General features: G+C 38.5%; 1 protein-coding gene across 3 annotated transcripts in view; it reads left to right on the plus strand.

The window, feature by feature from the left end:
- The window catches only part of RNF144A (ring finger protein 144A), a 65571-nt gene extending 53179 nt beyond the window's left edge, over positions 1-12392 (plus strand). For all 3 annotated transcript variants that reach the window (XM_084515317.1, XM_084515318.1, XM_084515316.1), the window contains 6 exons: positions 530-634; positions 835-895; positions 1888-2095; positions 3805-3952; positions 5180-5269; positions 7784-12392. In XM_084515317.1, the coding sequence (XP_084371443.1) occupies positions 530-634; positions 835-895; positions 1888-2095; positions 3805-3952; positions 5180-5269; positions 7784-7915 (744 nt within the window). In that variant the 3' untranslated portion in view covers positions 7916-12392. The remainder of the gene's footprint in view (positions 1-529; positions 635-834; positions 896-1887; positions 2096-3804; positions 3953-5179; positions 5270-7783) is intronic.
- Positions 12393-27657: the final 15265 nt, after the last annotated feature.

A 27657-nucleotide genomic window follows, 5' to 3' on the forward strand; every position in this document is an offset into this window, starting at 1 on the left:
TAATTCTCACATCCCTGCTTCCTATGGAAAAGATACATCTTTAACCATGAAATTTGGATAGTTATTTTCTAGAAATAGAAAGCAAGATACACTCCCTTTTGCTCTCTGGTATGCTTGACAGATGTCTGTCTCTGGGTAGTTTCTGCTTACTAAGCTGTGTTGTGGTTTCCAGTCACATATGAAGATTTTCAGAATGTGGTTTTTCCTTTTTTTTCCTTTTTTTTTTTTTTTTTTTTTTCCTAGATCCCTCTTTTATTTGTCCTTCTCACCATTATTGCTATTTTTCTTTTATATACTGCATATTTTAAATCGAGGAAGTGTTATTTGATGAGGAAGTGAACTTGTTATTTTCTATTTGAGAGTATAACCACAGCACAGTCTGTGTGCACAGACCATGGTAGTAAAAGGGGCACAGCAGTATGTTTTGCAAAAAAGTTTGAATTCTTCAGATTTCCAGAGGAAAAGTGTTAAAACATTGAGTGATTTATTCTTGATGGAATAGTTAAGTCAGTCTTTGGCTCTCCTACAGTGCCTAAAACAGTATGTGGAACTTCTGATCAAAGAAGGTCTAGAAACAGCAATCAGCTGCCCTGATGCTGCTTGCCCAAAGCGAGGTCATCTGCAAGAAAATGAGGTACGTTTTTACTTTAAATTGTTCGTTTTTTATTTTCCTTTCCATAACGTTTAAATGTGTCTTGCTCTGTATGTTATAAATGTCATTGTTGCCAGCATGCCTTTTTAATAGTTCTATAAAGGTCAAACATTCTGTCTCCATTTGCTGAAAATACCCTTGCTGTTCTTAATTGGAAATTTGTTTTTTCCTTTCTTCAACAGATTGAGTGTATGGTTGCCTCAGAAATAATGCAGAGGTATAAGAAGCTACAGTTTGAAAGAGGTAATGTATGTAACACTATCCACTACGAGGCTGTGGGAATGGTATCACTCTTCAGTGATCCCAGAATCAGAATCTGGTTCTGTACAACTTCATGCAGTAGTATTGTGCATTAATTGGTCATCAGAAAACATAAATAAATAAATAGTTTCTGCTTTTGTTGGCACGATACCCATTGCAACATTCTGGGAATAAACTAAGGAAAGAAAATTACTATGTATTATATTGCTCTATAACTAAGGGAGGGAGTGACTTCTATTTAGGGCATTACTGTCTGCGTTGAGTCTCAGTACTGTAGGGGCTGGCAAGGTAGAGTGGCCTTTTTTATTGAGCCACCAATATCTCTCGTGCTAGAATCTAGTGCAGAATTATTAGGCAGTTGTGTATGTAACAATAACATGAACCTTATTTTTCATGAGCATGTAAGCTGACTGGGTGCCTCGGGTTATATGAAACTGCATGGAGTTCTGTAAAGAAGGCACAGTATGTGTGGCCATAGAGAACTTAGAGTAAGGCTTTTGCTGAAGGAAGGACCTAGCCAAGAGACCACTAAAGTCAGTGGTAGGTTTCTGTTGACTTTGGTGGACTTTGAAATATGAATTGACATACCAGTAAGCAGTCTCCAAGAGAGGAATGAAACTGGGTAACAGTTTAACACTGTTGGTAATCATGTGGTTGCAGTAGCGCAGAGAACACCTTGAAATACTGGGCAAGGCACTGCAAAAAAATGCCATGTCTCATTCTCAGAACAACATTCTTTAGCTCAGTGAATGGAAGTGAATAATGAATCCAGATGCTATAAAGTCACTTTACTTTGGTTCCTGTTTGCAAAGCAGGCCAGGTTTATGTCTAAGTGGGTAGCATAAATTAAAAGGGTTCCTTTGGAAATGTGCGTCTTCAAATGCCCTGCCAGTCAACCTCAGCTAGAATACATTGTTATGGAAGTTTGGTCTTGTAACTGCCTTTGAGTGTTGTTCTTTTATATCCCTTTACAGAAGTGCTTTTGGATCCATGTCGGACTTGGTGTCCATCCTCTACTTGCCAGGCAGTTTGCCAGCTCCAGGAATCAAGCCCACAGGACCCCCAGCTGGTCCAGTGCAAAGCCTGCGACATTGAGTTCTGCTCTGCTTGCAAATCTAATTGGCATCCAGGTCAAGGCTGTCAGGAGAACATGCCAATCTCTTTTCTTCCAGGAGAAACAAGGTAGAGTATTTCAAAACATCAGGTATTTAGAAACAAAACACTGAGTATTTGAACAAATATGAATATGAATAGTAAAGAAGCACTTTCCAGACACTTTGTTTTTAAGCAGTTTTCTTCACCTAATCATTCTCCTTCCTGTAATGCTGTATTCCAAAAATGGATAGCCCTCAGCAGCCTCACCCACCTGTCACCATTCCCAGCAAAGCACAAAATAGCTGCTCTATCAGCAGTCCTTTTGCCCTAGTGGGAAAAATTTGGTATCTACCCAGCTCATGATCTTCACAGTTCTCATTGTTGCTGCTGTTCTGAACAGTAATGAGTGTTGGTAGCATCATGACAGACAGTGACTTTTAGGATACCCTGTCAATCATCTGAATTGGTGTACATCAGGACAGTGATCTTAAGTTCTTTTTAAGGCCACAATGAAAGAACTGTGAGCCATTTGCACCAGCATAATGCAGAAAGGCCATTGTGCAGATTTTCCACCTAATGTTTGGTCTTCATCAAAGATTGTATAGCAGTTCAAGGTATCATTAAAGTCCTGGTCAACCTTGGACTTAGCAGTTCATTTCAACTTTTGCTGTAACAGATGACTAGCTAGGATGCTATGAGTTCCCACTTAAATATTTTAATTTTTGTATGTGCTTTTTGTGTGTGCTTGATCAGAACTGAATCTAACTGAACTACATTGAAAGATAGAAGACTCAATCTATTTTCGTTAGTGTTTCTTTGCTTTTAGTTCATGCTTTGGTTTTTATTTTGAGGGTTTTTCCTAGTATTCTCGAGCAAAATGTTCCAGTAGCTGTTTGTGCTGCATGCATTTGGAGTTTCATCTGTGGTTTATGTATTCAAAGCATTTTTCTGTGATATGGTTTCCCCTAGTGTGACTAACAAGAGTATGTCTTTTTATCCAGCCATTGGGTAAACATGGTAATCAGTCGAGGGTCAGTCCTGTTTTTCAGCAAATTGTCGATACCCTACCAGTCACTCTTGTATCTCCCGCTGGCAGTGGCTGCAGGAAGCAGCACATTTTAGTTGTTGCCATACATAAAGGCTCTGCAGGTTAGAAAGACACTGAAGTGAAATAATTATTTTTCCACTGTTTCCTCTGTGTTTTTTCCACTATTTGAAGGGACATCCTACAGTTTTGCGTAGTGCTACAAGACAACAAGAGGTGGTGCTGACCCTAACTCGTGAACTGTGATTCATTAGGGCAGTTTTAGAGATGAAGAGAGAAGCTTTGAAACAGCATCATGTCTCAAAAACTTCATGTTTCTTTCTCAAGAAAGCAGAGACATGAGATACCAAGTTTTTTTGAAACACCTTTTAGCACTTAAAGAGGGGTTATAAAAACTATGGAGAGTGACTTTGTATATGGGCAGGTAGTGATAGGACAAGGGGTGGTGTTTTTAAACTAAAAGAGATTAGATTTAGATTAAATGTTAGGAGGAAATTCTTTACCCAGAGGGTGGTGGTGAACACCACCCCTGGAGGTGTTCAAAGCCAGGCTGGATGGGGCTTTGAGCAACCTCATCTAGTGGAAGGTGTCCCTGCCCATGCATGGCAGGGTTATCATTAAGGTCACTTCCAACTGAAACCATTCTATGATATTAATGAAAAACTAGGCGTATTGTCAGCGCAGTCCTTAAAAATTCTTCTCTAAACTGACATGGCCGCACATCCTGTGAATTCTCCACTCTCTCCCACAGTTCAGTTTTTAAAATGGAAGAAGATGATGCTCCAATCAAGCGCTGTCCAAAGTGTAAAGTTTACATTGAACGAGATGAAGGTTGTGCCCAAATGATGTGTAAGAACTGCAAGCATGCCTTTTGCTGGTACTGTCTGGAATCTCTCGATGTGAGTAAATGCAGTACACTGGGTTTCAGAAGTTTAGAAGTTTGTGGTTTTGCTATCCAACTGTCTCATCAATTAATACTAGGATTTGTATATTCCATTTTATTTGGCCTGTGTGATCTTAGCATTTTTACCTACATGAGCCAGAAAATAATTATTATAAAGCAAAATTTTGTGAAAATGTTTTGTTTTCAGTCTTTACATAGCATCTATCATGATGTTTTATTTTGCTTTTTTTTTTTTTTTTTTTTTTTTTTTTTTAATAATACCTACTTTGTACTGACTTTTCAGTGTTTCCCTTCTTGAAGGAGTTACAGAATGAGTATAGCAATGTTCTCAGTTCCATGGAAGTTTGAGACAAAAACTAGATTTGGTGCATCACCATGCAGGGGGCTAACAGTCAGATTTTATACTACTCATTGTTTCTATGGGACAAGAAATAGATCTTACGTATCAAAAAGAATGCAATGTTTTCCTAACACCAGAAATTTGTCAGTGTATAAGCCACAATTGTCATGTGTTTATAATTTTTTAAATCTGCCAGTTATTGTGCTCAAGAATCAGAGTATATACAATATATAACATCTGTTTCCATGTCATCCGTTTTATTTTGTAGCATTGTTAACAATAACAAAGGAAATGTTTTAGGTTCCCCAAAGCTACTCAGAGTATTCAGCTCCTGTGGTTGTCCCATTTGAATGCTTTACAATCCTAAACAATGCTTAACAATCCTAAAGTTACAATCTTCTCACGTGCTCAGCTAAAAGGTAGTGTTCCCTTGGTACATGGCCTGCTATCTTGGCTGTTTTTTTTTTTTTCTCTGGAGGATGGCAGGACAGATTGGGGAATGATTTCTCAAAAATCTATATTAACTGTACGTATATTTTTCAACTAATAAAATTAACCAAGTTTGGAAAGCCTGTGATAGAAATATTATCCTTCGCTCTTTCTATTTGTGTGTGTAGTATATGCTGTGGGCAGTTTATCTTCTTGGACCCTCTTGCTCACCTCCATGCTACCATTTAAATATTCACGTTCAGAGCCTTTGAGAGAAGAGATTCCTTATAGACATATAACACTTCTTAAACAAACCTGTTTGTGAAGACACTTAACTGTAAACAAAGCACTTTGGGAAGGTTGGATCTGGCCATATCCACTTTACCAATGTTTTGTTTTCCTGATTGTTTTTACTTCTCTTTATTGTCTACCTTTCCGTTTAATATTTTGTAGGATGACTTTCTCCTCATACATTATGACAAAGGACCTTGTCGAAATAAGCTGGGACACTCCAGGGCATCTGTTATCTGGCACAGAACACAGGTAAAGCTCAGATCTCTAAAAGCTCTGTGTGAGTTGACAGAGAAACAATACTGTGATAATGCCTTCCTTTGCCTTACTCATTTTAACAATGAGTAAAGTTTTGTGCTGAATGGTAGCTAAAGTCTGTAGCAGGTTTAAAGAGGACCATAGCTTGGACAAAAAGTTTTGTAGTGAGAAGACTCACTCATGTGGGTCTGGACAAACAGGTAAAATAAAGTGAAATTAGAAGGATCATAGCCCTGTCTCTCTACATACACCCCTGGATGCCTGTGCTGTGGGCTGGGTGTTGCTTGGCTTAGGCAATAGTATGGTAGAAAGTGTATGGGTGCGTAAGCTTTCTTTGTAATATGAATTACAAAGTACCTGTGATATGAAGGGATTCATCTGATTTTGGAATCAGTTCTTGGCCACAGTAGTTGATACAAATATGTTTGATAGACAGAATGCATGTTATTCTGGTCATTGTTGAGAAAGAAAGTGATAATTCTCTTCCAACAAGGGTATAATTCTGCTAAACCTACTAAAGCCAATTCAACATTACATTCATTTTCCTAAGTTAAATTTTTGAGTACTTATGCAAGGCAAGTTGAGATTAGCCTTTGGTTTGTTGTTTGTGGATTAAAAACATATGTATAATATTATTTTATATAATAGATACGTATTATTTATATTTGTTTGGGCCAGAAGGAATGGCTTGATGCTGCATAGAGCTGCAACTTTTTTAGAAACAACTAAACCAAGTGGAAAATGAGTAACACTCAGCAAATAACCTACTGTTAAAGCAAACAAACAACAAGAAGACCACAAAACAAACAAACAAACAACAACACAAAAAAAAGTAAAGTGAAACCTAGTTAAGTCTTTAGTGCCATTTTGAGGTTGAAATTGAAGGTGTACATGTAAATAGGCATTTTATAAACATTAGCAGTTGCCAGTCCGGCCCACTGAATTGGTATATAAGAGTGTACTGTCTCCAAAGAGTAGCATGAGGACAGTTACAGCTCTCAGTTTGTAAAGGAGATGAGAGTTCAGCTTCATTTTACGTCTATAGCAAATGAATGCAGAGATTAGTAAGTGGAAGTTGCATCAGATTGTCAGCACCTCCAAAAGAAGAATGAGTAATGCATGCCACTGAAGCTGGAAAAGAAATTGCTCTTGGCAAGAGATAAAATTGTTAGGGCAAGGAAGTTTGACCTCTTTATCCCTAGACAGAGAAAAGCCAAAAGCAAAAATTTGGCATAACTGAGGCAGTCTAAATGCAAGAGCTCCCCTCTTCGCTGTGACTGCTGTCCCACAGCGCCATCTCCTGCAGCCAGCGCTTCATGTCAGGTCCCCGCTCCAAAAATCCTCGGCTAGTGGAATTGCAAAAGAAGAAATACGTGGTAATCATAAAGAGAAATGGTCCGTGGCAGACAAAAGTACTCGTAAATCATTCCTTCTATTCCAAGGCAAATTACACATTTGCCAGCTAGTTGAAGTGGTATATCTAGCACTGGCTAGAAGAATTCTTAATGAGTGCTGTGCTCTAATTTCATTTTGCCTTCTGTTGTGAGGTTTTGCTGGCAGATTAGCATTCCACTCCTGCATCCATTATTAAAAATTATTCACAGACACTCTTATGTGAATAAATCTAAGTGATTTTTTTCAAATAATTTGCAGACATATTATTATGAAATTACTACTACAGCTGCCTATGGCAAATGGGAAAACTTCTTCAGGCAATGACCCTCAACTTGAATTTTTGTGAACAATTTTCCAAATTAAGCCCTGTAGAAACTAACAGTTTGGCACACTATCAGGATGGGTAGATCTGAGGTCCTCTGCCCCTCCTGGGAGGAAGGTGATCAATAAATGTAGGTGAAAAAACAAATGCTTTTAGACAGAGTTAGTCATATCCCCTTAAACAGCAGGATTAGCTCAAGGCTGAATATAAAATAAAAAAAAAAAAAATTGCTATATGCAAAGTTTTCCTTTAGTCCATAGTTTTTGTAATCTCTGGCTGAGATTCCCAAGCTTCTGTTTTTTGTTGGTGGGAAGAAGATTGTGGGAATCTTCATGGGTTCTCTGTGAACAATGCCAGAACATGGGCAGCTGCTTTTTGGAGCTTTCTCCAGCAGAATGGAAAGCACCTGAAGTGGGAGTCTGCCTTATAGTCTTGATCCTGATATTTAATATTTAGGTTTGATCAAGAAAGAAGTACCTAGTGAACTCTTTCATCAGTTGTTCCAGATACAACAAAACTCAAAATGGCAATAGCTATTTGCCTCATGTTGTATGATGGAACTGAGTTGTACAGCACAGTTCTGATTAGAGCAATGAAACAGGAACATCTCCACACCAATCTCACTCATGCTTGCTGATTTTGGCAGTTGACTGTAGCATATGCACAGGGGGACGTCCTGGCTCTGGTGAGGCCAGTGGCAGTTGCTGAGATCCTTTTGAAGGACATTGATGATGTGCTGATTTCAGCAGGATCTAGACCTTCTCTAACAGTTCTATTCCTTTCTCTTTCAGGTGGTTGGAATTTTTGCAGGATTTGGTCTTCTGCTTTTGGTGGCCTCCCCTTTCCTTCTACTTGCTACACCATTTGTTCTGTGCTGCAAGTGCAAATGTAATAAAGGAGATGATGACCCTCTACCTACCTAGACTGAGAGAAGACTGGACTCATCACAACAGACGTTTTGATTTTATTATTGCTGTTGATGTTTCCCTCTTGCACTTCCGTTGCTGTAGCCTTACTTGCCCCGTTCTGCTTTCTGTTGACTCACAGTCTTGGTTCCAGGAACTGTTGCGTAGATCAAATGATAATAGACAAGGAGGGTAATGGAAGGCAAGTTTGGTGCTTCACGGAGACCATGGACCCAGATAGCTAGCTGAAATGAAAAAGTGATACTGCTAAAAGTAATACAAAAGGTTTCTCTAGCCCTCTTGGTGGACTGGGAACTGTGCTGAATGACATCAGCAACACAAGCTAAAAATGCACACCAATCTAAACTTTCTGCATATTTGTTTGCTTCAAAATTCAGTGTCTTATTCCTGTATGTATTTTAAGTTGCCTGTCATTTAAATCAGTTAGTCAGTTTTGTATGACTTTACCATGTTTATTACTCACATTTTTGTTGATACCATCACACCATGTTTTTTAATGCGTATTTTTCCAAGTATAACAAAGTCAATAAGGTGCATATAGGCCATCCTATGCCTTTCTTGAAGTTTAAGGAGGGACAGAGGGACAAAGTTGGTCCTGTTGCCTTCCAGGAATTTTTTGAAGTCTTATTAGGAATTTGATTGAAAGTACATTTTTAAAACAATTTGAAGAATCTGTAAGGTTAAGTGGTGACACAAACCTGCTATCTAATCAAGGTTCTTTTAAAAATGCATTGATGGTATTGATTACTGCTGGACCACTAGTTTCTCTGAATTGTTGTTTTTTGCTGTTGTTTATGGTTCTGCTACACTTACAGGGCTACATAACTTCTAATCCAGGTATCTTAATCTTTTTATATATATATATATAACCCTATTTAAACCAAATGTGTAAATAGCTGCGCTATTGAAATATTTTGGAAGTTCAGGATAGCTTGCTTATGTCTTTAGGGCACTTATTTAAAAATACAGGATTAATTTTACTATTTAGAAGATGCTTGGGTTATCAGTGAATCTTCCCTTCTAAGTATAAAATATATCAAGATCATCGTTGTAGTTAATAATAAAAAATGCCTGGAATATTTGTGGACGTTGTACTTAACATTTAAACTACTTAGGCCATTTTCAGAGTTAATATATGGTGTATGCTGTTAATAACAATACTGTGATGAAACAAGTTTTCATTTGACAAGTAATCAGACTTGATATGATAGTTTTGCAGAATTCAGTGCTGTGTTTCTCCAGGGTAGTAAAGTGTGCTAGTCAACATACTGTTAATCATTGTAGTTTCTCTTTAGAAATATTTTGTTGGAAATCATTTTGCTCTGATTTTAAAGCTGGCAGAAATTTGACTAATAACATCTCTCCACAAAATATGAAGCACCTGAATTAATGTGTATGTCTGTGTGTAATACCGGAGGAAAACCTTCTGAATGGCATGTAGATGGAAGTTTGACTGCATTTTTATCACCATTTATTTCTTTGCTTTATCAAGGTACTGAGGTTGATGAATACACTGAAGCCAGGATAACTTTGCACTGAAAATGCATTAAGACCTTTAAATGCAACTGTTTCTGGCTACTGTTACAGGCTGGGAATTTGTTTTCATATCTTAAGCATAAGGAAATTACTACTTTTTTTTTTCATTATCTTTTATTTTACACTGTCCATCTGTTAAATAAAAAGACTGTAGGGTGTAATTCTGAAACAGGCCACTGTCTTTTTATGAAACTACACTTGAATTTCTTCTCCCTTTCTTCCAAGTTTAATGGTATCCAAATTCAAAGTATATCTAAGCACAGATCGTAGCTGCAGGAGCTGGAGATCACCTGCAATGCACTTATTTGGCTCGATTTTAATGAGTTCAGCCATTATATTGTGAAGCAAAAGGATAGCATGTTACCAGCAAGTCTGAACTCCTTGGGATGTGTTCAGATTGTTTATGGCAGTGGTTCAAATCTTTACTTGTAACATCTACTTTTTGTTATCATAGTATTTTGAGTATGTCTTCATTATTAGAAATTGCATAGCTGTTCCAAAATATCTGTAGGAAAGTCTTGGTAATGCATTTGGTTGTTGGTTGCAAAGTATTGTGTAAGCCTGGGCTGCCCTGAGTCCCAGCTTCCATCCGTTGCAAAAGCAATGGAACAAATGCCTTTTTGTGAAGGACAACTTCCTGCAAGTAAGCTCGTATGACAGGGTGGGAAAACTTGAGTTACAGTCTTTCATCCTTGGTCCTGTAATTCTGTTTAAATGCAGAAAAAGAAATGGGCAAAGGGACATAAGATTTCCTAGGTTGTTAATGTTCTGTAATTGGGAGCAGGAAGGAATTTCCCTGTATGTGGCAGTGGCTCTAATGACCAGTTTTACTGGGATGATAGCTGAGGTGCAGCAGGCTGCTAGCAGTACCTGGAGTGTCCTGGTTTGAGGTTTGTTTTCTACTGTGCCTTTCTTAGAGACAGCCTCTCTGTGGCAATATAGCAAGGCTGAAAATTTCCACAGTATTGTGTGGCCAGTTAATAATCAATGTCAGAAATAATGCATTTCCAGATTTTAAAAAGGGAAAGACAAAAATGTGGACATTTAAAGTTGTATACAATTGATGCTTGCAGTTAACATAATGTGTAATCAGAAAACTGTATTTCTGTTAGCATCTCTCTGTCTCTGATCTCAACATACTTGAATTGCTGGAGATTTTTATGATCTATCTTTTGGTTCATCATATCCTGTCTGTTGGGATAGACTATATGCCTACATATATTTACCAAATACCTAGACTTTTCAGGTATGCTAAATATCATTCCGTCTGTGTTCTCGGGGATTTTTTTTTTTTTATTGTTTTGTTTCCAAAGTAGCATACTTCTGTCAGTGATGCATTGAGTTTGGGGTGTTTTTATGTTACAGCTTTTGTTGACAGTGTGACATTTAATACCCTGAAGTTGAATTGTAAATACATTATTATAAACTCTGACATTTAAACCCCCTGACATGGAGAAGTGAATGTTTGTTTGCTTTTCAGCTGAAACTGTTACAACAGCTTTGTCTTTTTAGATTTACACCTGAAAAATAAGATTTACTGCATGATTTTTGTTGCATTTTTATAGCTATATGCTATTGTTTAGTTTGTTTGCATTGTCTTAAATGCTGTTTTTAATGTAGTTTGTGACAGTACATCATTTGCACGTTCCGTTGGGGTGAAATAGCATCTTGTCTAGTGAGCATGGGACTGGGTGTGGGGTCCAGACTCCAGAAACTTTTAATCTCCCAGACTTGCCATTAGTTGGGCTGAAGTCAGTTAGAAGAGGGATCAGCAGCACAGCCCTCACTGACTTCAGTGGCAGTAGCATTGGGTCTTCCCTACGTGACATTGGGCAAGTCACTTAACTCTTTTTCTCTCGGTGTAGTCATCCTTTAAATGGATGGACCAATGTTCACCTACCTCACAGGAGGGTTGTGAGGACTAATTCATTGGTTTTGAGACCCTTCAAGGTTCTCTGACAAAAGACTATATTTAAATGCTTACAGCAGCTTTATGTTAATATTTCAATTTTATTCACATTGGCTTTCATTCTAAAACCTCCTACTACTGACCTTAGCATGCCAAGAATTTGGGATGCTTTTCCTCCACATACCAAGCAGCATGATCTTTCCTCAAATACTCTGGCTTACGAATTAGACAAAATCCCAAATAAGTACTGAATGGTATAGCTCTCAACTTACAATTGATGTCCTGACATGCAGGAAACACAATCAAAACTAGAGAAAAGCTCTTTTGTTTATGGACAAAACAAAAATATTCATAAATGAGAAAAAGATGAAGAGCTTTCAATTTAACATTGTTATGGACAGGAAAATAGAAATGAAGTTTTATGCATTTCATCTTTAGTCTTTTTACTGTAGAGGGATAAATATATTTAATACAGGCAGTTTTCATCCCTGTAAGGTGCAGCATGCATAAAGCTTTGTGCAGGTTTATTTTGGACATTTCACATATAATCTGCAGTCCTGAAGGAAACAGGCAGAATATGGTGGTTGTTGATGACAGTAATATTAAGAACATCAAAAAAGCCTGCATCAGTGCTTAATTGCTAATGCACTTATACTAAGTAAGGCATGCTGTTTGTGTTTAGAGCCCTGTGGTCTTCATTATTGCTTTGATTTGTGTATCTCTCTTATAAGAATTCCAGGAACATTAGGTACAGGTACGTGGTACAAAACTGAACCGTTCTTGATCATTTTATCATGGATGTATTTTAAACACACATAGGGTAAGCATGAAGGAGTCATGCATATGTATAAATAATGTATTCGACCAGTGTAAAAATAGTTCTGTTGATGTAATGAAATGTAAGTACATTTTGTGCCACTAACACTGTGATGTATAAAAGAGCTGTTGAATGCCTTTTAATGTTGTGTTTTGTACTTTGAATCATATTGAAGAGTTTAATTTGTAATTTGAATAGATATTTTAAATGAATGTGTCTCCTGTGATTCTTCATAGTGACTTGTCACTGATGTCCCCTAAAGAAAAGTGTTTTTATTATGGTAAGACTGTTTATTCTTATCTGCCTCTCCTTCCTACAGAGCAAGCACAGCCTGGGAGACCTCCTACCTCACCTCTGGGCATAACTGAAGTTCTGACACATAGTTGCACACATTAGCCAAGAGAATGAATCTGGGTATCTCTAGAGCTAACTTAACCCACAGCTAAGTCTTTCTTTGGTCCAGCTCCTGTTGCAGGGAGTTAGTATAGGTTATACCTGGGTGGATTTCATAGAATCACAAAATGGTTTGGGTTGGAAGGGACCTTAAAGGTCATCTAATTCCAACTCCCCTGCCGTGGGCAGGGACTAGGCCACTAGACCAGGTTGTTAAAGCCCCAACCAGCTTGGCCTTCAAAACTTCCAGGGAAGGGGCATCCACAGCTTCTCTGGGCAACCCGTGCCAGTACCTCACCACCCTCAGAGTAAAGAGTTTCTTCCTTATACCTAATCTAAATCTACCCTCTTTTATACCCTCTTTAAGTTTAAAGCCATTACCCCTTGTCCTATCACTACACTCCCTGACAAAGAGTCCCTCCCCAGCTTTCCTGTAGACCCCCTTTAGGTACTGGAAAGCCTCTATAAGGTGCTAGAAGCACCTTAGGTTTCCCCGGAGCCTTCTGTTCTCCAGGCTGAGCAATCCCAACTCCCTCAGCCTGTCTTTGTAAGAGAGGTGCTGTATCCCCTTAATCATCTTTGTAGCCCTCCTCTGGAGTCATTCTAATAGGTCAACATCCTTCTTGTGCTGGGGGCCCCAGAGCTAAAGGCAGGATTCCAGGTGGAGTCTCATGAGGGGTAGAATCACCTACCTCCATTGACCTGTTGGCCACGCTGCTTTTGACACAGCCCTGAATATGGTTGGCTTTCTGGATTGCAGGTGCACATTGACTGCTCATATTGAGCTTCTCATCAACCAGCATCTCCAGGGCCTTCTCATCAGGGCTGCTCTCAATCCGTTCTCCGTCCAGCCTGTATTTGTGCTTAGGATTCTGGCCCAGATGTTCTGGGCCAAACCACCTTGCACTTGGCCTTGTAGAACTTCAAGAGGTTCACACAGGCCCACTTCTCAAGCCTGTCCAGGTCCCTCTGGATGCCATCCCTTCCCTTTAGCATATTGATCACATCACACAGCTTGGTATCACAGGCAAACTTGCTGAGGGTGTGCTCGATCCCACTGTCCACATCATTGACAAAGATGTTAAACAGTGCTTGTCCCAGTACTGACCCCTGAGGATCACCACTTGTTACTGTTCTCCACTTGGGCTTGGAGCTATTGATGCAAGTCTTTGAGTGCAACCATCCAGGCAATCCCTTACCCACCAAGTGGTCCATCCATCAGATCCAGGAACAATAGAGCATACTTAACCCTGTAACAGTGGGAATTTGTCCTTGTGTTCTTGGTTCCATTGTAAGGCACTTCATGCTTTGCCTGAACTGCAGTTTAGGATGGAGTCATTACTTTGGTCCCCCTAGTTTCTTTCTCACTTGCTAAGAAACACCTTGTCCCATTTTTTATTTTATATTTTTATTTTATTTTTTTTTTAAGTTACAATTTCTTACAAAATAATAATAATGGTGTGCATAGCTAATATACATGTGTGCCCTGATAATTTAAGGAAAACCAAGGGCACTTAATAGCTGCACTTAATAGCTCCGTTCTTCCCTTTTCATTGAGTGTAATGATTTTTCAGTTGAGATATTTTGTTCAATTAACTGGGCAGAAAGCAGTCTGTAGATGCCAGGGCTTTTTGATCTATTCTAGGAGCACGTATTATTAACAAAGCAGGCTTTCTACTTTCTTCCTCTGTTCCCACAGCCTTGCTTCCAATTAGAGTTTGTTTTGCTTTGCAATTTTCTTGTAGAGGGGAGAGTTAGTTTTCAGTCACTTGCAATTTTCTTTCAGTTTGGTAATGTTCAGCCTCTTGGGCATTTCCTCAGTCTCTCTGCAAGGTTCAGCTTACCTTGCCATATCAGGATTTTCTGACCCATGCCTTCAGCTATGTGAATGGATTTCTGTACAAAAGGTCCATAATCAGAGAAACAAGCACTGTAGAAACTGTATGTGGTGTTACAGATGTCAGGGCCTCAGCTGTCTAAAATTAGAGCATTTAGATTGGGTTTTTAAATGGAAAACTTCTAACCTACACGTGTTTTAGTAAATAGAGTTTCCATGTTTGTGCTATCACCCTGAAGCCAGCTGGCTTGCGGTAACCCACATCCATAGTAAGAATCTCTGTTAGGAATGGCTCCAGCTCCACAGAAACTCCTGAGCAGTACCTGGGCTTGGGTAGGAGAGTTTGGGTCAAAATCATACCAATAGCTGCCTTCTAGGAACTGAATGATTTAGACAATTGAATGTCACAGCACTAAAACTTGTCACTGTTAAAATGGTACGTGTAGAGATGTAACTGTAGGAATTGCACATAAAATTCATATGGTTAAAACTGAGTGAAGCACCTTTCGCTCTTAGAGAGCCTTACTGCAAGTGCTACTTTCAGATATCAGGACAGAATTTGCTCGTACAAATTAGAACCAGGTCAGTGTGCTCCCATATGGCATTCCCAGATGAGCGTGTGTGTAATGGCTGTAATTCAGATATGGCATATATACAAAATGTTTAGATGGTAGAAATCATACAAACCAAGTCACGCATGCAAACAACAGAAATGCACTAGAGAGACTGAATAGACAGTGAATAGATGGTGGATGTCTTTTTTTAATTTTCTATTTTTTATTTTTAAGCCGAAATTGAAATGAATGCTATAGTCAGTACATGAACGCTAAATTTAAACCTCATTCCCAAAGAAGTCAGCCTCTGAGAGTAAACTTTAGATGTCCTAACTCAGTGCTGTTTTCTAAATTCTGAATGTAAATATGTGTGTCTAGACAATGTGTGGTACTTTATTTTTATGCACAGCATATTCTTAAATGTCAAATGTGTCTTCTAGTTAGTGTAGCATATCTACGTCTCCAGGAAGGAGAAATTCTCCTGCATAAATTTGTAGAACAAGAAATCTGTTCCTGGAGCAATGCAGGTTGCCCATATTAAATAGACTGATAAAGGCTCTGGGATATTTTTGGCACTTTCAAGTGGAAGAAAGTGTATTAGAAGCAGAATTTAATCATTTCCTCCTTCAAAACACTGTCTTTTTCCCCTCAAGTAGTTGGAAAAATAAAAATAAAAACCTACAAGTGGTACTCCATGCGTGATATGAATTGGATTCTCAGAGCACATTAAAACGGATTATTCTTCCCATTACTTTTAGTGGGTTTGCATTTTCATTTGAGGTGAGCAATGGGCGCTTCTTCGTAGTCTTATTCACCTTCCTGTGAGAGAGAGCATGTGCAAGAGGGAGCTGTGTTTATCTGGCAGGGTTTTCTCTGTCAGTGACTTGCTTCAATTGTCATGATGTGTTTTGTGTGACAGGATATGAGACTGATCTCAGCTGTGGACTAAAGGAAAAAAGTTGCACATCATTAAAAGAGAGTGAACATAACACATTAATTTGGCAGATTATGAGGGACTGACCTACTCATAAAAGACTAAATTAGAGTCAGTGGGCTCAGATGTTCCTGAAATCTGCACTGCTCTGTTTTATTCTTGAGAATGATTAAAAACAAGCACACATCTTATTTTTCATCTTCACTCTCTTGAGATGATGTTTTGGGTTTGGTGGGTGGCTGAAATGCTGCCTCAAGAAGCCTTAGGTCTCATATTCTGTGGAATTACCTGCAGAAGAAATACATAAAGATTGTGCAAAATTTCATCTTAAAATTGGCAGGCTAGAAAATGATGATGCAGCATTTACTTCCTCATATTCATGCCTCAGTAATAATTAGCGTACTCATTTCACTGGTGTATCGTGTAACTTCTTTTATGGGTATAGGTTGAATGAGGGATACCTGAGCTGGAATACGAATAGGCTTCTCTTTAGTACATTTTGAAAAGCACACCAAAAGAGTATTTCAAGCCCTCGTGCTGCTGCGAGCCAGCAGGGTGCAGTCTCTGAACACCATTGCAGGCAAGAAGGAATTGCAGTCTGAGAGTGCTGCACTGAAATCCATATGAACAAGATTTCTATCTCGAGACTTTAAAGTCTATGTTCAAAACCTGCACAGAGTTAATTGTGATGATATCATGGCTAAAAATAACAATGTTGTGTTGGGCCTGCACACTCTGCTGGGGCTGCTCTAGTCTCTAGATATTAACATATGTTATTGCTCCTCTTCTCTGAGAGTATATAAACCTTCTCTGAAAGTTAAAAAGCCCAAGTATTTGAACTTTCAGGAAACAGATCTAAGCACAGGGATGTTTCAATCCATAAATCTAAAATAAGAGGTGTAAACCAGAAGTTTCTTTCAAAATGCCACGTTCAGAGAGTAACAATTAGTCACACTGAGAAACCGAGGGGGGGGAACACTAAAAATCAGTTGGTTCCAAACATTATGCATTGGCTAGTAACATTGCATCTTCTTTATATTTTATAATTGACGGATGTTGTAACTGAGCCAAATTATTCTCTTCTCCCTTCCTACCCACGCCTGCTGTCGTATCTGTGTTCCTCAATACAGATGTTCAGCAGAAACAATGCAACTGTCCAAACAATAACTCCAACCATCCGTTCAGCAGTCAACATGTTTGGCAAAGGAGACGAGCTACAATGGGTGTTTGCTGCAAGTCCTTCTGCCTTTAGCTTGCTTTATTTATAGATGGCCAAATGTTTGTGTGTCTTCTTCCCCACCTCACAAATATCTGAGTAAAATGAAGTGAAAAGTTAGTTTCTTGCATTTGTTGTGGCCTGGAGGTGTGCTTTGGGATCCTGCCAACACTATCACAAACCCTGACAGAGAATAGATGAATGTGGTGTCCTGGCTGCCATTATCTTCCTACTAAACTTACAGGTATTCCTGGGAAGTTCATGCCAGTTCTAGCCTGTTTGTGATCTGTTTGGAGCATGGTTTTCAGCTGTATCCATTTTTCTTTTGCAAGACCTCACAGATATCTTATGGAAAGCAGTTCAGTTGGAGGATTGGTGTAGCTTAGAGTGTTTTACCAGACTGATAGCACTTTGCTCCCACCATGTCATTGCATGGGGTTCAACAGATTTCCACAGCCTTCAGCACTGGTTGGGTGATCACAGGCTAAGGACCTTCTCAAACACTGGACAACTCCAGCCTTTTGGTGCCGCTTGCAGCTGTCACTGACTTCCTGGAAGCAGGGTGTGCTTTCTGGGTGCAGAGCAGCGTTGTGTGTTGAAAAACAGCCCTTGGAAGATGCATGTCTACAGGGGCCATCTCACTGCTTCCCACAGTGGGAAACAGAAAGCTAGGAGACCCTGAGCAGAGGAAGGGAGAATCATTGGGAAAAGGCACCTTTCTATCTGTCACCTCTAGCTAATCGGTGACAGAAAGTTTGGTACTTAGCTTACCCTTACAAGCAGTTTTTGTCCTTTCCTGTATGATCTGAGCATGTGCAGCACTGCAGGCTCTGCTGGAAAACAATGGCATCTCTTGCATCTCTTTACAGCTAGGACTTGATGAGGGAAGTGGGGGTTGATGGGGGGTGGGGGGGTTGTTGCAACTGGGTTAAAATGTGAGAGGCAAGCCTCTGAGTCTGCTTCTCCTCTGGACTAAAACCAAGCCTGTTAACCCAGACGTTTCCTCTGCCAATTGTCTGTGGAAACAAAATGAATGCAAAAAAACAAAAATGAATGCAAAAACCTTCAGTACCTTCAAGCAGTATCCTTGGTCCTTCTAGAGACAACCCAGGGCTCCCTTTAAACCCAAACAACTCTTGGGTGCAACCATCTCCCTTTGCTAGCTGCTACCATTATGGCCTGAAAAAACTCCTCTGAGCCACAGGGCTTGGCCAGAGGCCCTGGCTGAGAGGCAAAGAAAATGGAGAAATGCCTGAGGTTCCAGCTATGTCTGCTTTAAATCACAGGATACCTTAATAACCCTTCAGGACACTTAGTACTTATGGTCTTTAAAGCTTTTGATGGCAACCTCAAATGCGCAACTTGTCAGCACAATTCAATAAGATTTTAACACTTCTTTTGGCTGGCTGGACTATGGCTTTCCTTACTCCAGCTCGAATACAGAATCCACAGAGAAACTGCAGCTGCTATCCAGTGCTAGCAAAGCATCTGGAAGCTGCCTGCCTGCCCCTTCCCTGCAGATCCCAGTGCTGGGGAGCACTCAGTAGAAATGCCCGTGGTCATCTGTGCTCATGGGTGATAATCTCCAAATACATGGTTGGCAGCACTCCCCTGGAGGTAGCTTTGGTGTTGCTGGTGTCTTGCTTCAAGTAACAGTTGTTATCGGCCTCAGTTGGGAGGCTGTGTTACATAGGATTTGCCAATAAAACCACTAATGATGCTTCAGTAGAAGGCTCTTATAGGGCTTTATGTTTCTGAGAGTTCAACATCCACGTGTGAAACACTGTGAACTATAAAACCCCCTGGAAGCAAGGGGTGATCAGCATCTTGTTAGCAGGAGGAAAATGTTTTCTATTTACAATAAAATTAACATAATCTCTTTCAAGTCCATAAAACATGAGGTCCCAGAAAATCTCCCTTGCTCTTTAGTGTGTCCTATTTGTCCTTTATATAAAACAAGCATTTTCACCCTGAAGAACTTAATCTCTCCTAGCATCTCTGAAGAGCTACTGAAGACTCAGTACAAGGTTTGTGTGCTGGGTGTGTGGGTTGCATGCTGCACTCTGGCTGATTGCTGCTCCTGAGGCAGCTGAGAGTGGGTGGCTGCAGAGGAATATTAAGCGAGGGTAGTCTACAATAATTAGAAAAGGTGATAATCACTTGGTTTGCCGGGAGCAGGATCAGGCAAGCTAAGCAAACATCTCTGAGTCATTATTATTATTTCCTTAAATGAGAAAGATTTCAAAAGATATCTGGCCTCCTCTCCCACTGTATGGAGGAAAAACCTGTCTGGTGCTACTGCTTACTTTTGTTTCACTATCATGGAATTTTCTTGCTATTTTAAACATAAGAAGAAACAAAATTCTTACAAGCTCTTGAGCGGTGCACAATGCCTGGCTTATTTCTTTTCATGCCTGGTGTCATGGCAACAGGAAGAATACAAAATTAATTATAATCCAGGCAAGATGGCCTCTACTCATAATAGACGTTGGTTTTAGCCTGGCCTTGTGATTTATTTCTGCCAAAATAATATCAATGACATTCTTCGCTACTATGGACTTTTCTTTCTCTGGTGAATAAATCTTGTGGTCACTAACTTGAACATGTAGCAAGCTGTAAATAAAAATTATGACTTTGAATTAATATGAAGATATGAGACAACACAAGATTCAAAAAGAAAAGCAGAAAAAACGCAGTAAATGATCAAGGGAAACAGATCTTGTTAAACTTTAGCAAAGCCTGTGGGTAAAACAAAGCTTGCTCTTGATAATAGGAACAGCTCAACGAATGTTAACAATTTCTTTAAAAATATTTGATTTATGGGCTTAGTAATTAGATATGGGAATGTGTTTCATCTGAGAAATATTCTGTACCTGCCTTGATATGGTGATGCTTTAGCCTTAAACAAACTTTGATGGTACACAAAGAACTCAATGAAAATTCAATGAGGTTTTCCAGCCTAACAGGTGTTTCACTTGCTCATTCATATACAATGTCCCAACTTAATTTATCTCTTCTGTTCTGCATTGCTAAGAGTCATATATCGCATACATTTTCCAATGTAAAGGACTAGATTTAGATTTTTAACCATTAGGTAGCATTCTTACGCCTAGAAAGCCAGCTCTGCAAATCTGTACCAGTAAGGCTATTTTGCACTTTTATCTGCAGACATACCGTGCATCTTGTGAAGGGACAACAGCTGCCATGAGAGCTTGCAAAGGCTGAGATTTCCCTCAAGCAGATTTCACAGCCTCTGTTCTGTGTCACATAGAAATAAGCCTTATGTAGTGAATGAGTGGCTCATTTATGAGATAGCTTCCCAAAAATCATGAGAAATGTATAATTTTTTTATGTCCATCTATTGTCTTTTGAACCATGAGCATCTATGTCTTCTTCTGTATGAAGAGCAGAATGATGTGTTTGAATAATAAATAAATAAATAAATAAATAAATAAAGTAAATAAAATCTAAAAATGAAAGATCTGAGATTCAGCACAAGCTCCAAAAGCAGACTTTGTAAATAAATCTTAAATCAAGCCCCTCAGATACTAAGCGTGATGCTGTGGAATACAAGCACCTGGAGCAGGTTTCCCAGACAGGCTGTGAACTTGCTGTCATGGGGGAACATCCAAAACTCACTGGATGAGCTGCTGCACAACCTGCCTCCATTGGACCTGCCATGGGAATACAGAGCTAGTTATAGTGATCAGTTAATAAGGTACTCTGTAAGCAGCAGAACAATTGAAACTCACAACTCAGTGTCCTTGCGCTTCATGGTTAGATCCTCTGAACTAGCAGCCCTCTTGCACTAGAAGCATTAATAGAGCTCTCTTCCTCAGAGCCTTCACCTGTAGGACATTCATCTCTTCCAGACTGCATTCCATAGACAAATTTGGTTAGATTTGGTGTGGCCGTTTAAAAAATTATTAGGGTGATATTCTAAGAAGCATGCACAAGAACACACACATAGAGTATAAACACTAAAGTGGCATTCCTTCGAAATACATTAATGTAATTTACTCAGCATTTGTTATTCACCAGGATGTTTCTCTGAATGTTTTGCCAAAGCTCAAAATCAGGTACCTCCTTGCTTCTGCCTCTCTGAGCCTTGATTCAACTTGAAAGGATGGTGGCTGGATGACCCACCGTCATGACAGAAGCCAGGCAAGGAGGGGTGTCACTCACCTCCTTATTCTCTCCAAGACTGGGAACAAAGGAGAAAATCAAACTGTTTTGCTGCACAATGTAGCTAAATTTAATCTGTGTGTACTTACTGCAAGAGCATTTTTATTTATGCATTTATTTATTTTCTCCCCATATTGTCCTCAGATTGCAGTTCATGTGTTTTATGGATGCAGGCCCGTGTGTATCGATGGCATGGAATGATCCTGAGTGTTGAAATACTTAGCAAAAAATTCTCCTGAATGTCTAATACTTTAAAATATGGATACAATAAGGGTTTAATTCCAGGGGTCAGGTTATTTTGATGCAGTTCTTTGACCTACATTGTCACTGAAACTTGTTAGCTTTAAAATGTTGGACATGAAAGCCTTACTTATAGTGTCTTTCTTACCTCTAGCTGAAGTGGATGAGCAAAGTTTGGGAGTAAAGTAGCAACCTGACTTCTGTGTAGAATTTTCTGTTGCAGACAAGCCATAAAGATTTTGTTAAATATTCAATGAAGCTTTCTCTGGAAAGCTTTAGATAGTATTATTTTGTAGCCAGTCAACCTGTTGTTTGATTTTTAAGTATTGTATGAAAATTACTTCAATGTGCCCACTGCAAGTACAATCTACAGACAGCTCGATGTTGGGTAGTTTTCTCTTCTTTTCTCTTTTTTGCTTGCTTGTTTGTTTGTTTTGGGGTTAGTGGAAGTAGCTTGTGTGTTCTAACTTAGTTTCAAGATAGATCAGCACTACATGGAAAAAAACAGTCTTGCACAGTCTTGTTTACACAAGTTTGATTTTGAAACTGTTGGACATGGTGTCTGCTGAGTTTTCTTTCCTTTATTTATTTATTTATTTATTTATTTGTTAAGTAAGCACACATTTTAATCTGAATTCTGTAAACTTTGAATTTTTGAACTCAAATTCATTATATTATATGTTTGAAATATCACTTTTAGCTTTGATATTGAGCTGGGCCCAGAACACTAAGATTGTGTTCTCATTCCAATGAGGTAAAAGCTCACACAGGCAAATTTGGGCAGGATTCACTTTGTCTATACCCTAACTAATTACCTAGTCCTACTTCAGTATCTTCCAAGAGAAGTAGCTCCTTTTAGGACCTGACTTACGTAACCAGGTCAGGATATCTATAGATTTGGATACAATGGGACATCAAATTAACAGGATGATAAAAATATCCTAAATCTTGAGCTTTACAGACAGTTTTAATAATCAGGAGACGATGAGCCCCAACAGAGTAAGGGCATTTCATAACACTGTATATAATTCAGCAGTGTTGCTGAGGCCAAAGAGTACATCAAGAAAGTCCTTGAACAATTCAAACACATAATCTGTATGAGATTCCATTGTTTCTATTATCTGTGTGTAAGCAGCTTTGGGGGGATCTACCTTCCATTTTGATGGACATGACAGGAAAGCCTGAGCTACTGTGCACCATAGTTTTGTACCAGTTTTTTGACATAAGTCAAAACTGCAGTGAGATGTTCAAATCAGCCATGAAGTATTCTAATAATTTGTAATTTGTGAGCTAAGGGTTATTAATAACTAAAATTAGCAACTGAACCTTATTTAATGGCAAGATGCATAGCCACTTAGGGAAAAATAAAATAAAATAAAATAAAATAAAATAAAATAAAATAAAATAAAATAAAATAAAATAAAATAAAATAAAATAAAATAAAATAAAATAAAATAAAATACAGCTATATCCAGGTGCTACTTCACATTTATTTGTTGACTAAATGAAGGTAGAAAGAGAAGACTTTGTACTAAATTGATAATACTTCATGAGTTAGTCACCAGGCAGTTCTGAAGACTTGTAAACATCACTATTGTTCAAGCCCTTGCATGTAGTGCGTGTTATGTGAAGGGCATTTTAACCCTAAGTCTCTCCACTCTTGTTTGGTCTCAACAGAAATTCTAGAAGATATTGCACAAGATGTTCTGATGACAGCAGAATTTCCAGAAGATAATGCCATGCAAGACATGATACACTAAGCTGGCATTAGGGATCAGTGGTATTGCACAACTATTTTCTGGACAATGTGACTACGTCCTACGTCAGAACAACAGCTACGTTTGCAACAATTGACTAAGAACATGTGGGAAAAGTAGCAACAAGAACTGAAAAGCATATTAGTGCATTTCCTCCAGGCAGAGTGCTGGAGAACTGGTCTACTTACCAGATGTATGGGAGAAGTCCACCTTTCCCAATTCCTTGTGGAACAAAAAGAGACAAATAAAGACAGTGATAGATGTGTGATAGAAGGAGGAAAGTTGCTCACCCAGCTCTTCAATGGAATATTTAACAAGTGTAGATACATCCCCAAGATGGAGAATGAAGCCATTCTGAAATTTTTTCTGTACCAGACCTTGTGGATAGTCTAAGGATGCTGGGGAAAAAAAAAAAAATAAAAATCATAATTGCCTTCACAGACTGGATAGATTCTGTAACATTGGCTTTCTGAAGAAACCTGGGACGCTAAAGGAGAGCAAGCAAAAGACAAGGAAGCAACCTAGTGTGTTTTCTATCCATACTGCCTGTAATCAGCATTGCTTATAGCCACAGATGATAGAGGAAGGTTTCTAGCATCTGAATTGTGCTAGAGTGTTTTCAGATAGTTCCACAAATGAGTATTGTCATTTATTTTGAATATTGTTTCCAGTGACATTTTTTTTTTTTTTTTTATTGCATGAAAACAATTAGACCCATTTTTTTTCCATACAGAATGGCCAGCAAGCAGTGATTGAGAGCAGTGACATGCACCAATAAGCCCTCTCTGCCAGGATCATGCTTCTAAACTGCCACATTTACAATTCTGAAAAAGCTGGTCCCAGTTAGCAAAAACAGTAAGACTACACAGGTAGCTGAAGAGAATCTGTACGTTTAATTCACAGTCAAACAGGAGAGGGAAAGCAGTAGTTACCCTGTATCTTCTTGGGTATGAGCAATCCAATATCAGCTGAAAACTTGACAAGGTGGATTCATAAAAGGAGCAAGGACAAAAGGTGAGACAAAGAGCTAGGGGAGAGGTACCCTGGAGAGTACAAGAGGACATTGTATTTATTTAAAAAATAATAAAATAAAATAAAATAAAATAAAATAAAATAAAATAAAATAAAATAAAATAAAATAAAATAAAATAAAATAAAATAATAAAAATCCACAAATATCAGTATAATGAAAAAAAAAAAAAAAGCATGCATGCAAATACAAGTGAAAGGAAAAAGAAGCACCAAATGCAAATCAAACAGGTGTAAAATGTTTATGTGAAAAGCCATACATATGGTATTTCATACACCTGTGTAAAATACTATTCTTAATGTGTTTGATAAACCATCTGTGTAGAAAAGTGCATATCAAGGTTACTTTGCACCCACTGTGCAAACTTGCTGAAATAAGTACTGCCAGCAGGACATTTTCCCTCAGTGACAGCAGTATTCCTGCTCAGCTGAACCCAAATAGATTTGACTTCATTCAATGCTTGAGTCAGGGTCTATGAAGACGGGGCACTTTGCATTTGGAGACAGGGCAAGTTTAAGAACCAGGCCGTGTGATCTTGTAATTTTGGTATCTCATTGCTTAACATTCATTAAGAGTTATAAAGTGGTAAAGAATGATGAAGCAGTTCCAAAGATGCCCTTGGTAAACTATTCTCAACCACAGGGGATAAAATTGAATTAAATGAATTTGGAAATAGAGAATAGCCTAACTTTAACAGAAGGTGGTCTGAAATAAGGGACTGGCATCCTTTCAAAGATGTCATGCTAGTCACTATTTTTGTTTCCCCAAATTAGAGGTTAAGCATGCTGGTATGAAGTTAACAGGAGCCAGAGGTGCTGCTTCTCAGTCAGACAATGTGCCACTGATGGGAGGTTCAAAGCCATCAGCAGACAGGGCTAGGAACTGCTGCCTCTTGTAGGAGGTTGGGCAGTCCCAGCCACTTCTGTCCCCGCTGATATGGTCTTGATGTCTTTCCAATAACGTATGGCTGCATATCACTTTTCTGAAATCTCTAACCCTGACTTTCCCTTATTTGTTTTCTATTTTGTTATGTCAAGTTTTAGAAGCAAAAACTAATTAGAGATATAGACCCAAAAGTCAATCATAAAATGTCTTCTCATAGGACATCAAAATCACTTGACAAGCAGACAAGTCCTTAAATGTCTTGGAGAAATTTCAGAGACAGAAAAAAAAAAAAATAATGCACAAAGCAGCAGTGAGGATTCTAACACTGGTCAAATAACAATACCTTTCAGTAACACAGCAAGTTCCCAACCCACACCAGTCTTGACACTGGGATGCATATAGTGACAATGAAAAAGGTATCTAAAACTAACTGAGTTTTTCAAGAGAGCCTTATTTCTTGATATTTTTTTTTCCTCCCCCTCTTACACACAGACTCACAACATTTATGTTTGGTGTATTTCATTTCCACTGCTCAGAAGTCGTTCATTTGTTCTTTTCGCACAGCTGTGCTGAGGAGTTTGAAACTGATCTTCTCCCCCCTGATTTTCTTCCTATTTTATCTCATCCAAACTGGATGTGTACAAATCAGACAAATAGTAAAGTTACATTCAATTACATCCAATGGAAAGAAATAGTACCTCCAGAGCAGGCTTACTTCACAAGTGAGGTGAGATTTAGACTTGTCTCTAAATTAAGTGTGTAAAAGGGATGAGATGGGATGTACTTCTCACTGCTTCGGTCCACTGCTTATGAAGGAGCTTCAGGCTGGTTTCCCAGTAGCCTAAGCCAGATGGACTGCAGGCTGATATGGATGTTTACTCAAAAAGTCAGTTGCTTTTTCCCTTCCCTGACACTGATGACAGAGCTTGTGGAACCCCTCTGTGATCTTTTTCTGCATGCTGATTTAACAGGACATTATTGTGGTTAAAACTGTAATTTAGTCCAATGTGTCCCCAGGTCCAGTGAAAGTGGGAGAAAAAAATGCAAAGACTGAAATACAGCAGCCACTGGATGGAACAGTAAAGTTACTGTAAAATTGTAGTCTGAGATGAATAAATATTGTATGCTTAAAGTTGATGAGATTATATATTTATTTGCTTGTTTGCTTCTGTTGGGACTAGTTAGAGGGCTCCTGATAATTTATTATAGAGATTAGTTCTCATTCTGGTTTCTAAGCTGACAGGATAAACTTGTTGTTTTCAAGTGTTTATTTATTTATTTATTTTTATTTTTATTATTTTTTTTCCCTGTGAAATAATAATAATAACAGTAATAACAACAACAACAAAAACAATAATAATAAAAGTCTTGAAAACTTCTGGGGATATGAAAATGGAGTCTGGCACACACTGCATTTCAGCAACTGAATTCCTGAGGGAAGTACCCAATACTGGAGAAAGCGGAAACAGAGATCATACAGCTGAAACACAAAGTGAGTTTGATTAAGAGTAAAAATGGCAAATGCTTGAGCCTTTGTGTCTTATATTCTCAACTCTGATTAGAAGCAGTCTGAAGTTCCCTGTGCAGCAAACTTGCCTTAACTCATCTTTGCCATCTTTGTAACTCCTATTTATTGTTGTTTATACCCATTAGGTATACAGGTGTAGATTTTACCAGTTCACCATTTCATATATCCACGTGTAGACTGTACGTTAAGAAGGTCCATTTCAGGACATTTACACCTTAAATTAATATCATTTAGGAATATCACAGTACTCCTTCTTTCCATTCTCTTTTAGTTGCTGTTTCTCTTCCCGCGTAACCACACATCACTAATGTCATAACCCATATGTTTTCACACTGAGTATTCATAAGTAGTCTATAGTACCCTTTGTTTTATTGTTTCTGATTAATCTTTCTTTTTAGAGTAACTCATAATTTAAAAAGTAGATGGGTGTATTACAATCAAAAATCCCCATGAAGGATGAATGCTTTGATATATTTTCTTATTCAAAAAAATGCTAAATAATAATTCTTTATATGGTATGACTTTCTAGGACTGGCTTAACACAAGTATTTATCTGTGTCTGAGCAACTTATTGGGCCTAAATAGCCTTCATTTTGTTAATGAACAGGGAGTTTAAAAAAAAATGCAAGTCAAACTAAATTCTCTTACTGTTTTCATTAACATATTTTTGGCAAACCTTACCTCTCTAATATATTTTGTCTAAATTCAAGGCTCATACTCACATCTTCGATTCACTTAGATTCACTTTTGTTTGAAAATGCCTAAACCTGAAAATGCCTAATTTCTGGAGTAGCATGGCCTAGGTTGAAACCCCTTTTTTCTTTTTCTTTCTGTTGTTGTTGTTGCTATTTTGAAGTTTAAATACCTCTCTAACCCAAAGTGATACAGTTCTGAGAAAGAGAATGAAAATAAATAATG

Source organism: Aythya ferina (assembly GCF_964211825.1).
Source record: "Aythya ferina genome assembly, chromosome: 3".
NCBI lineage: Eukaryota > Metazoa > Chordata > Aves > Anseriformes > Anatidae > Aythya > Aythya ferina.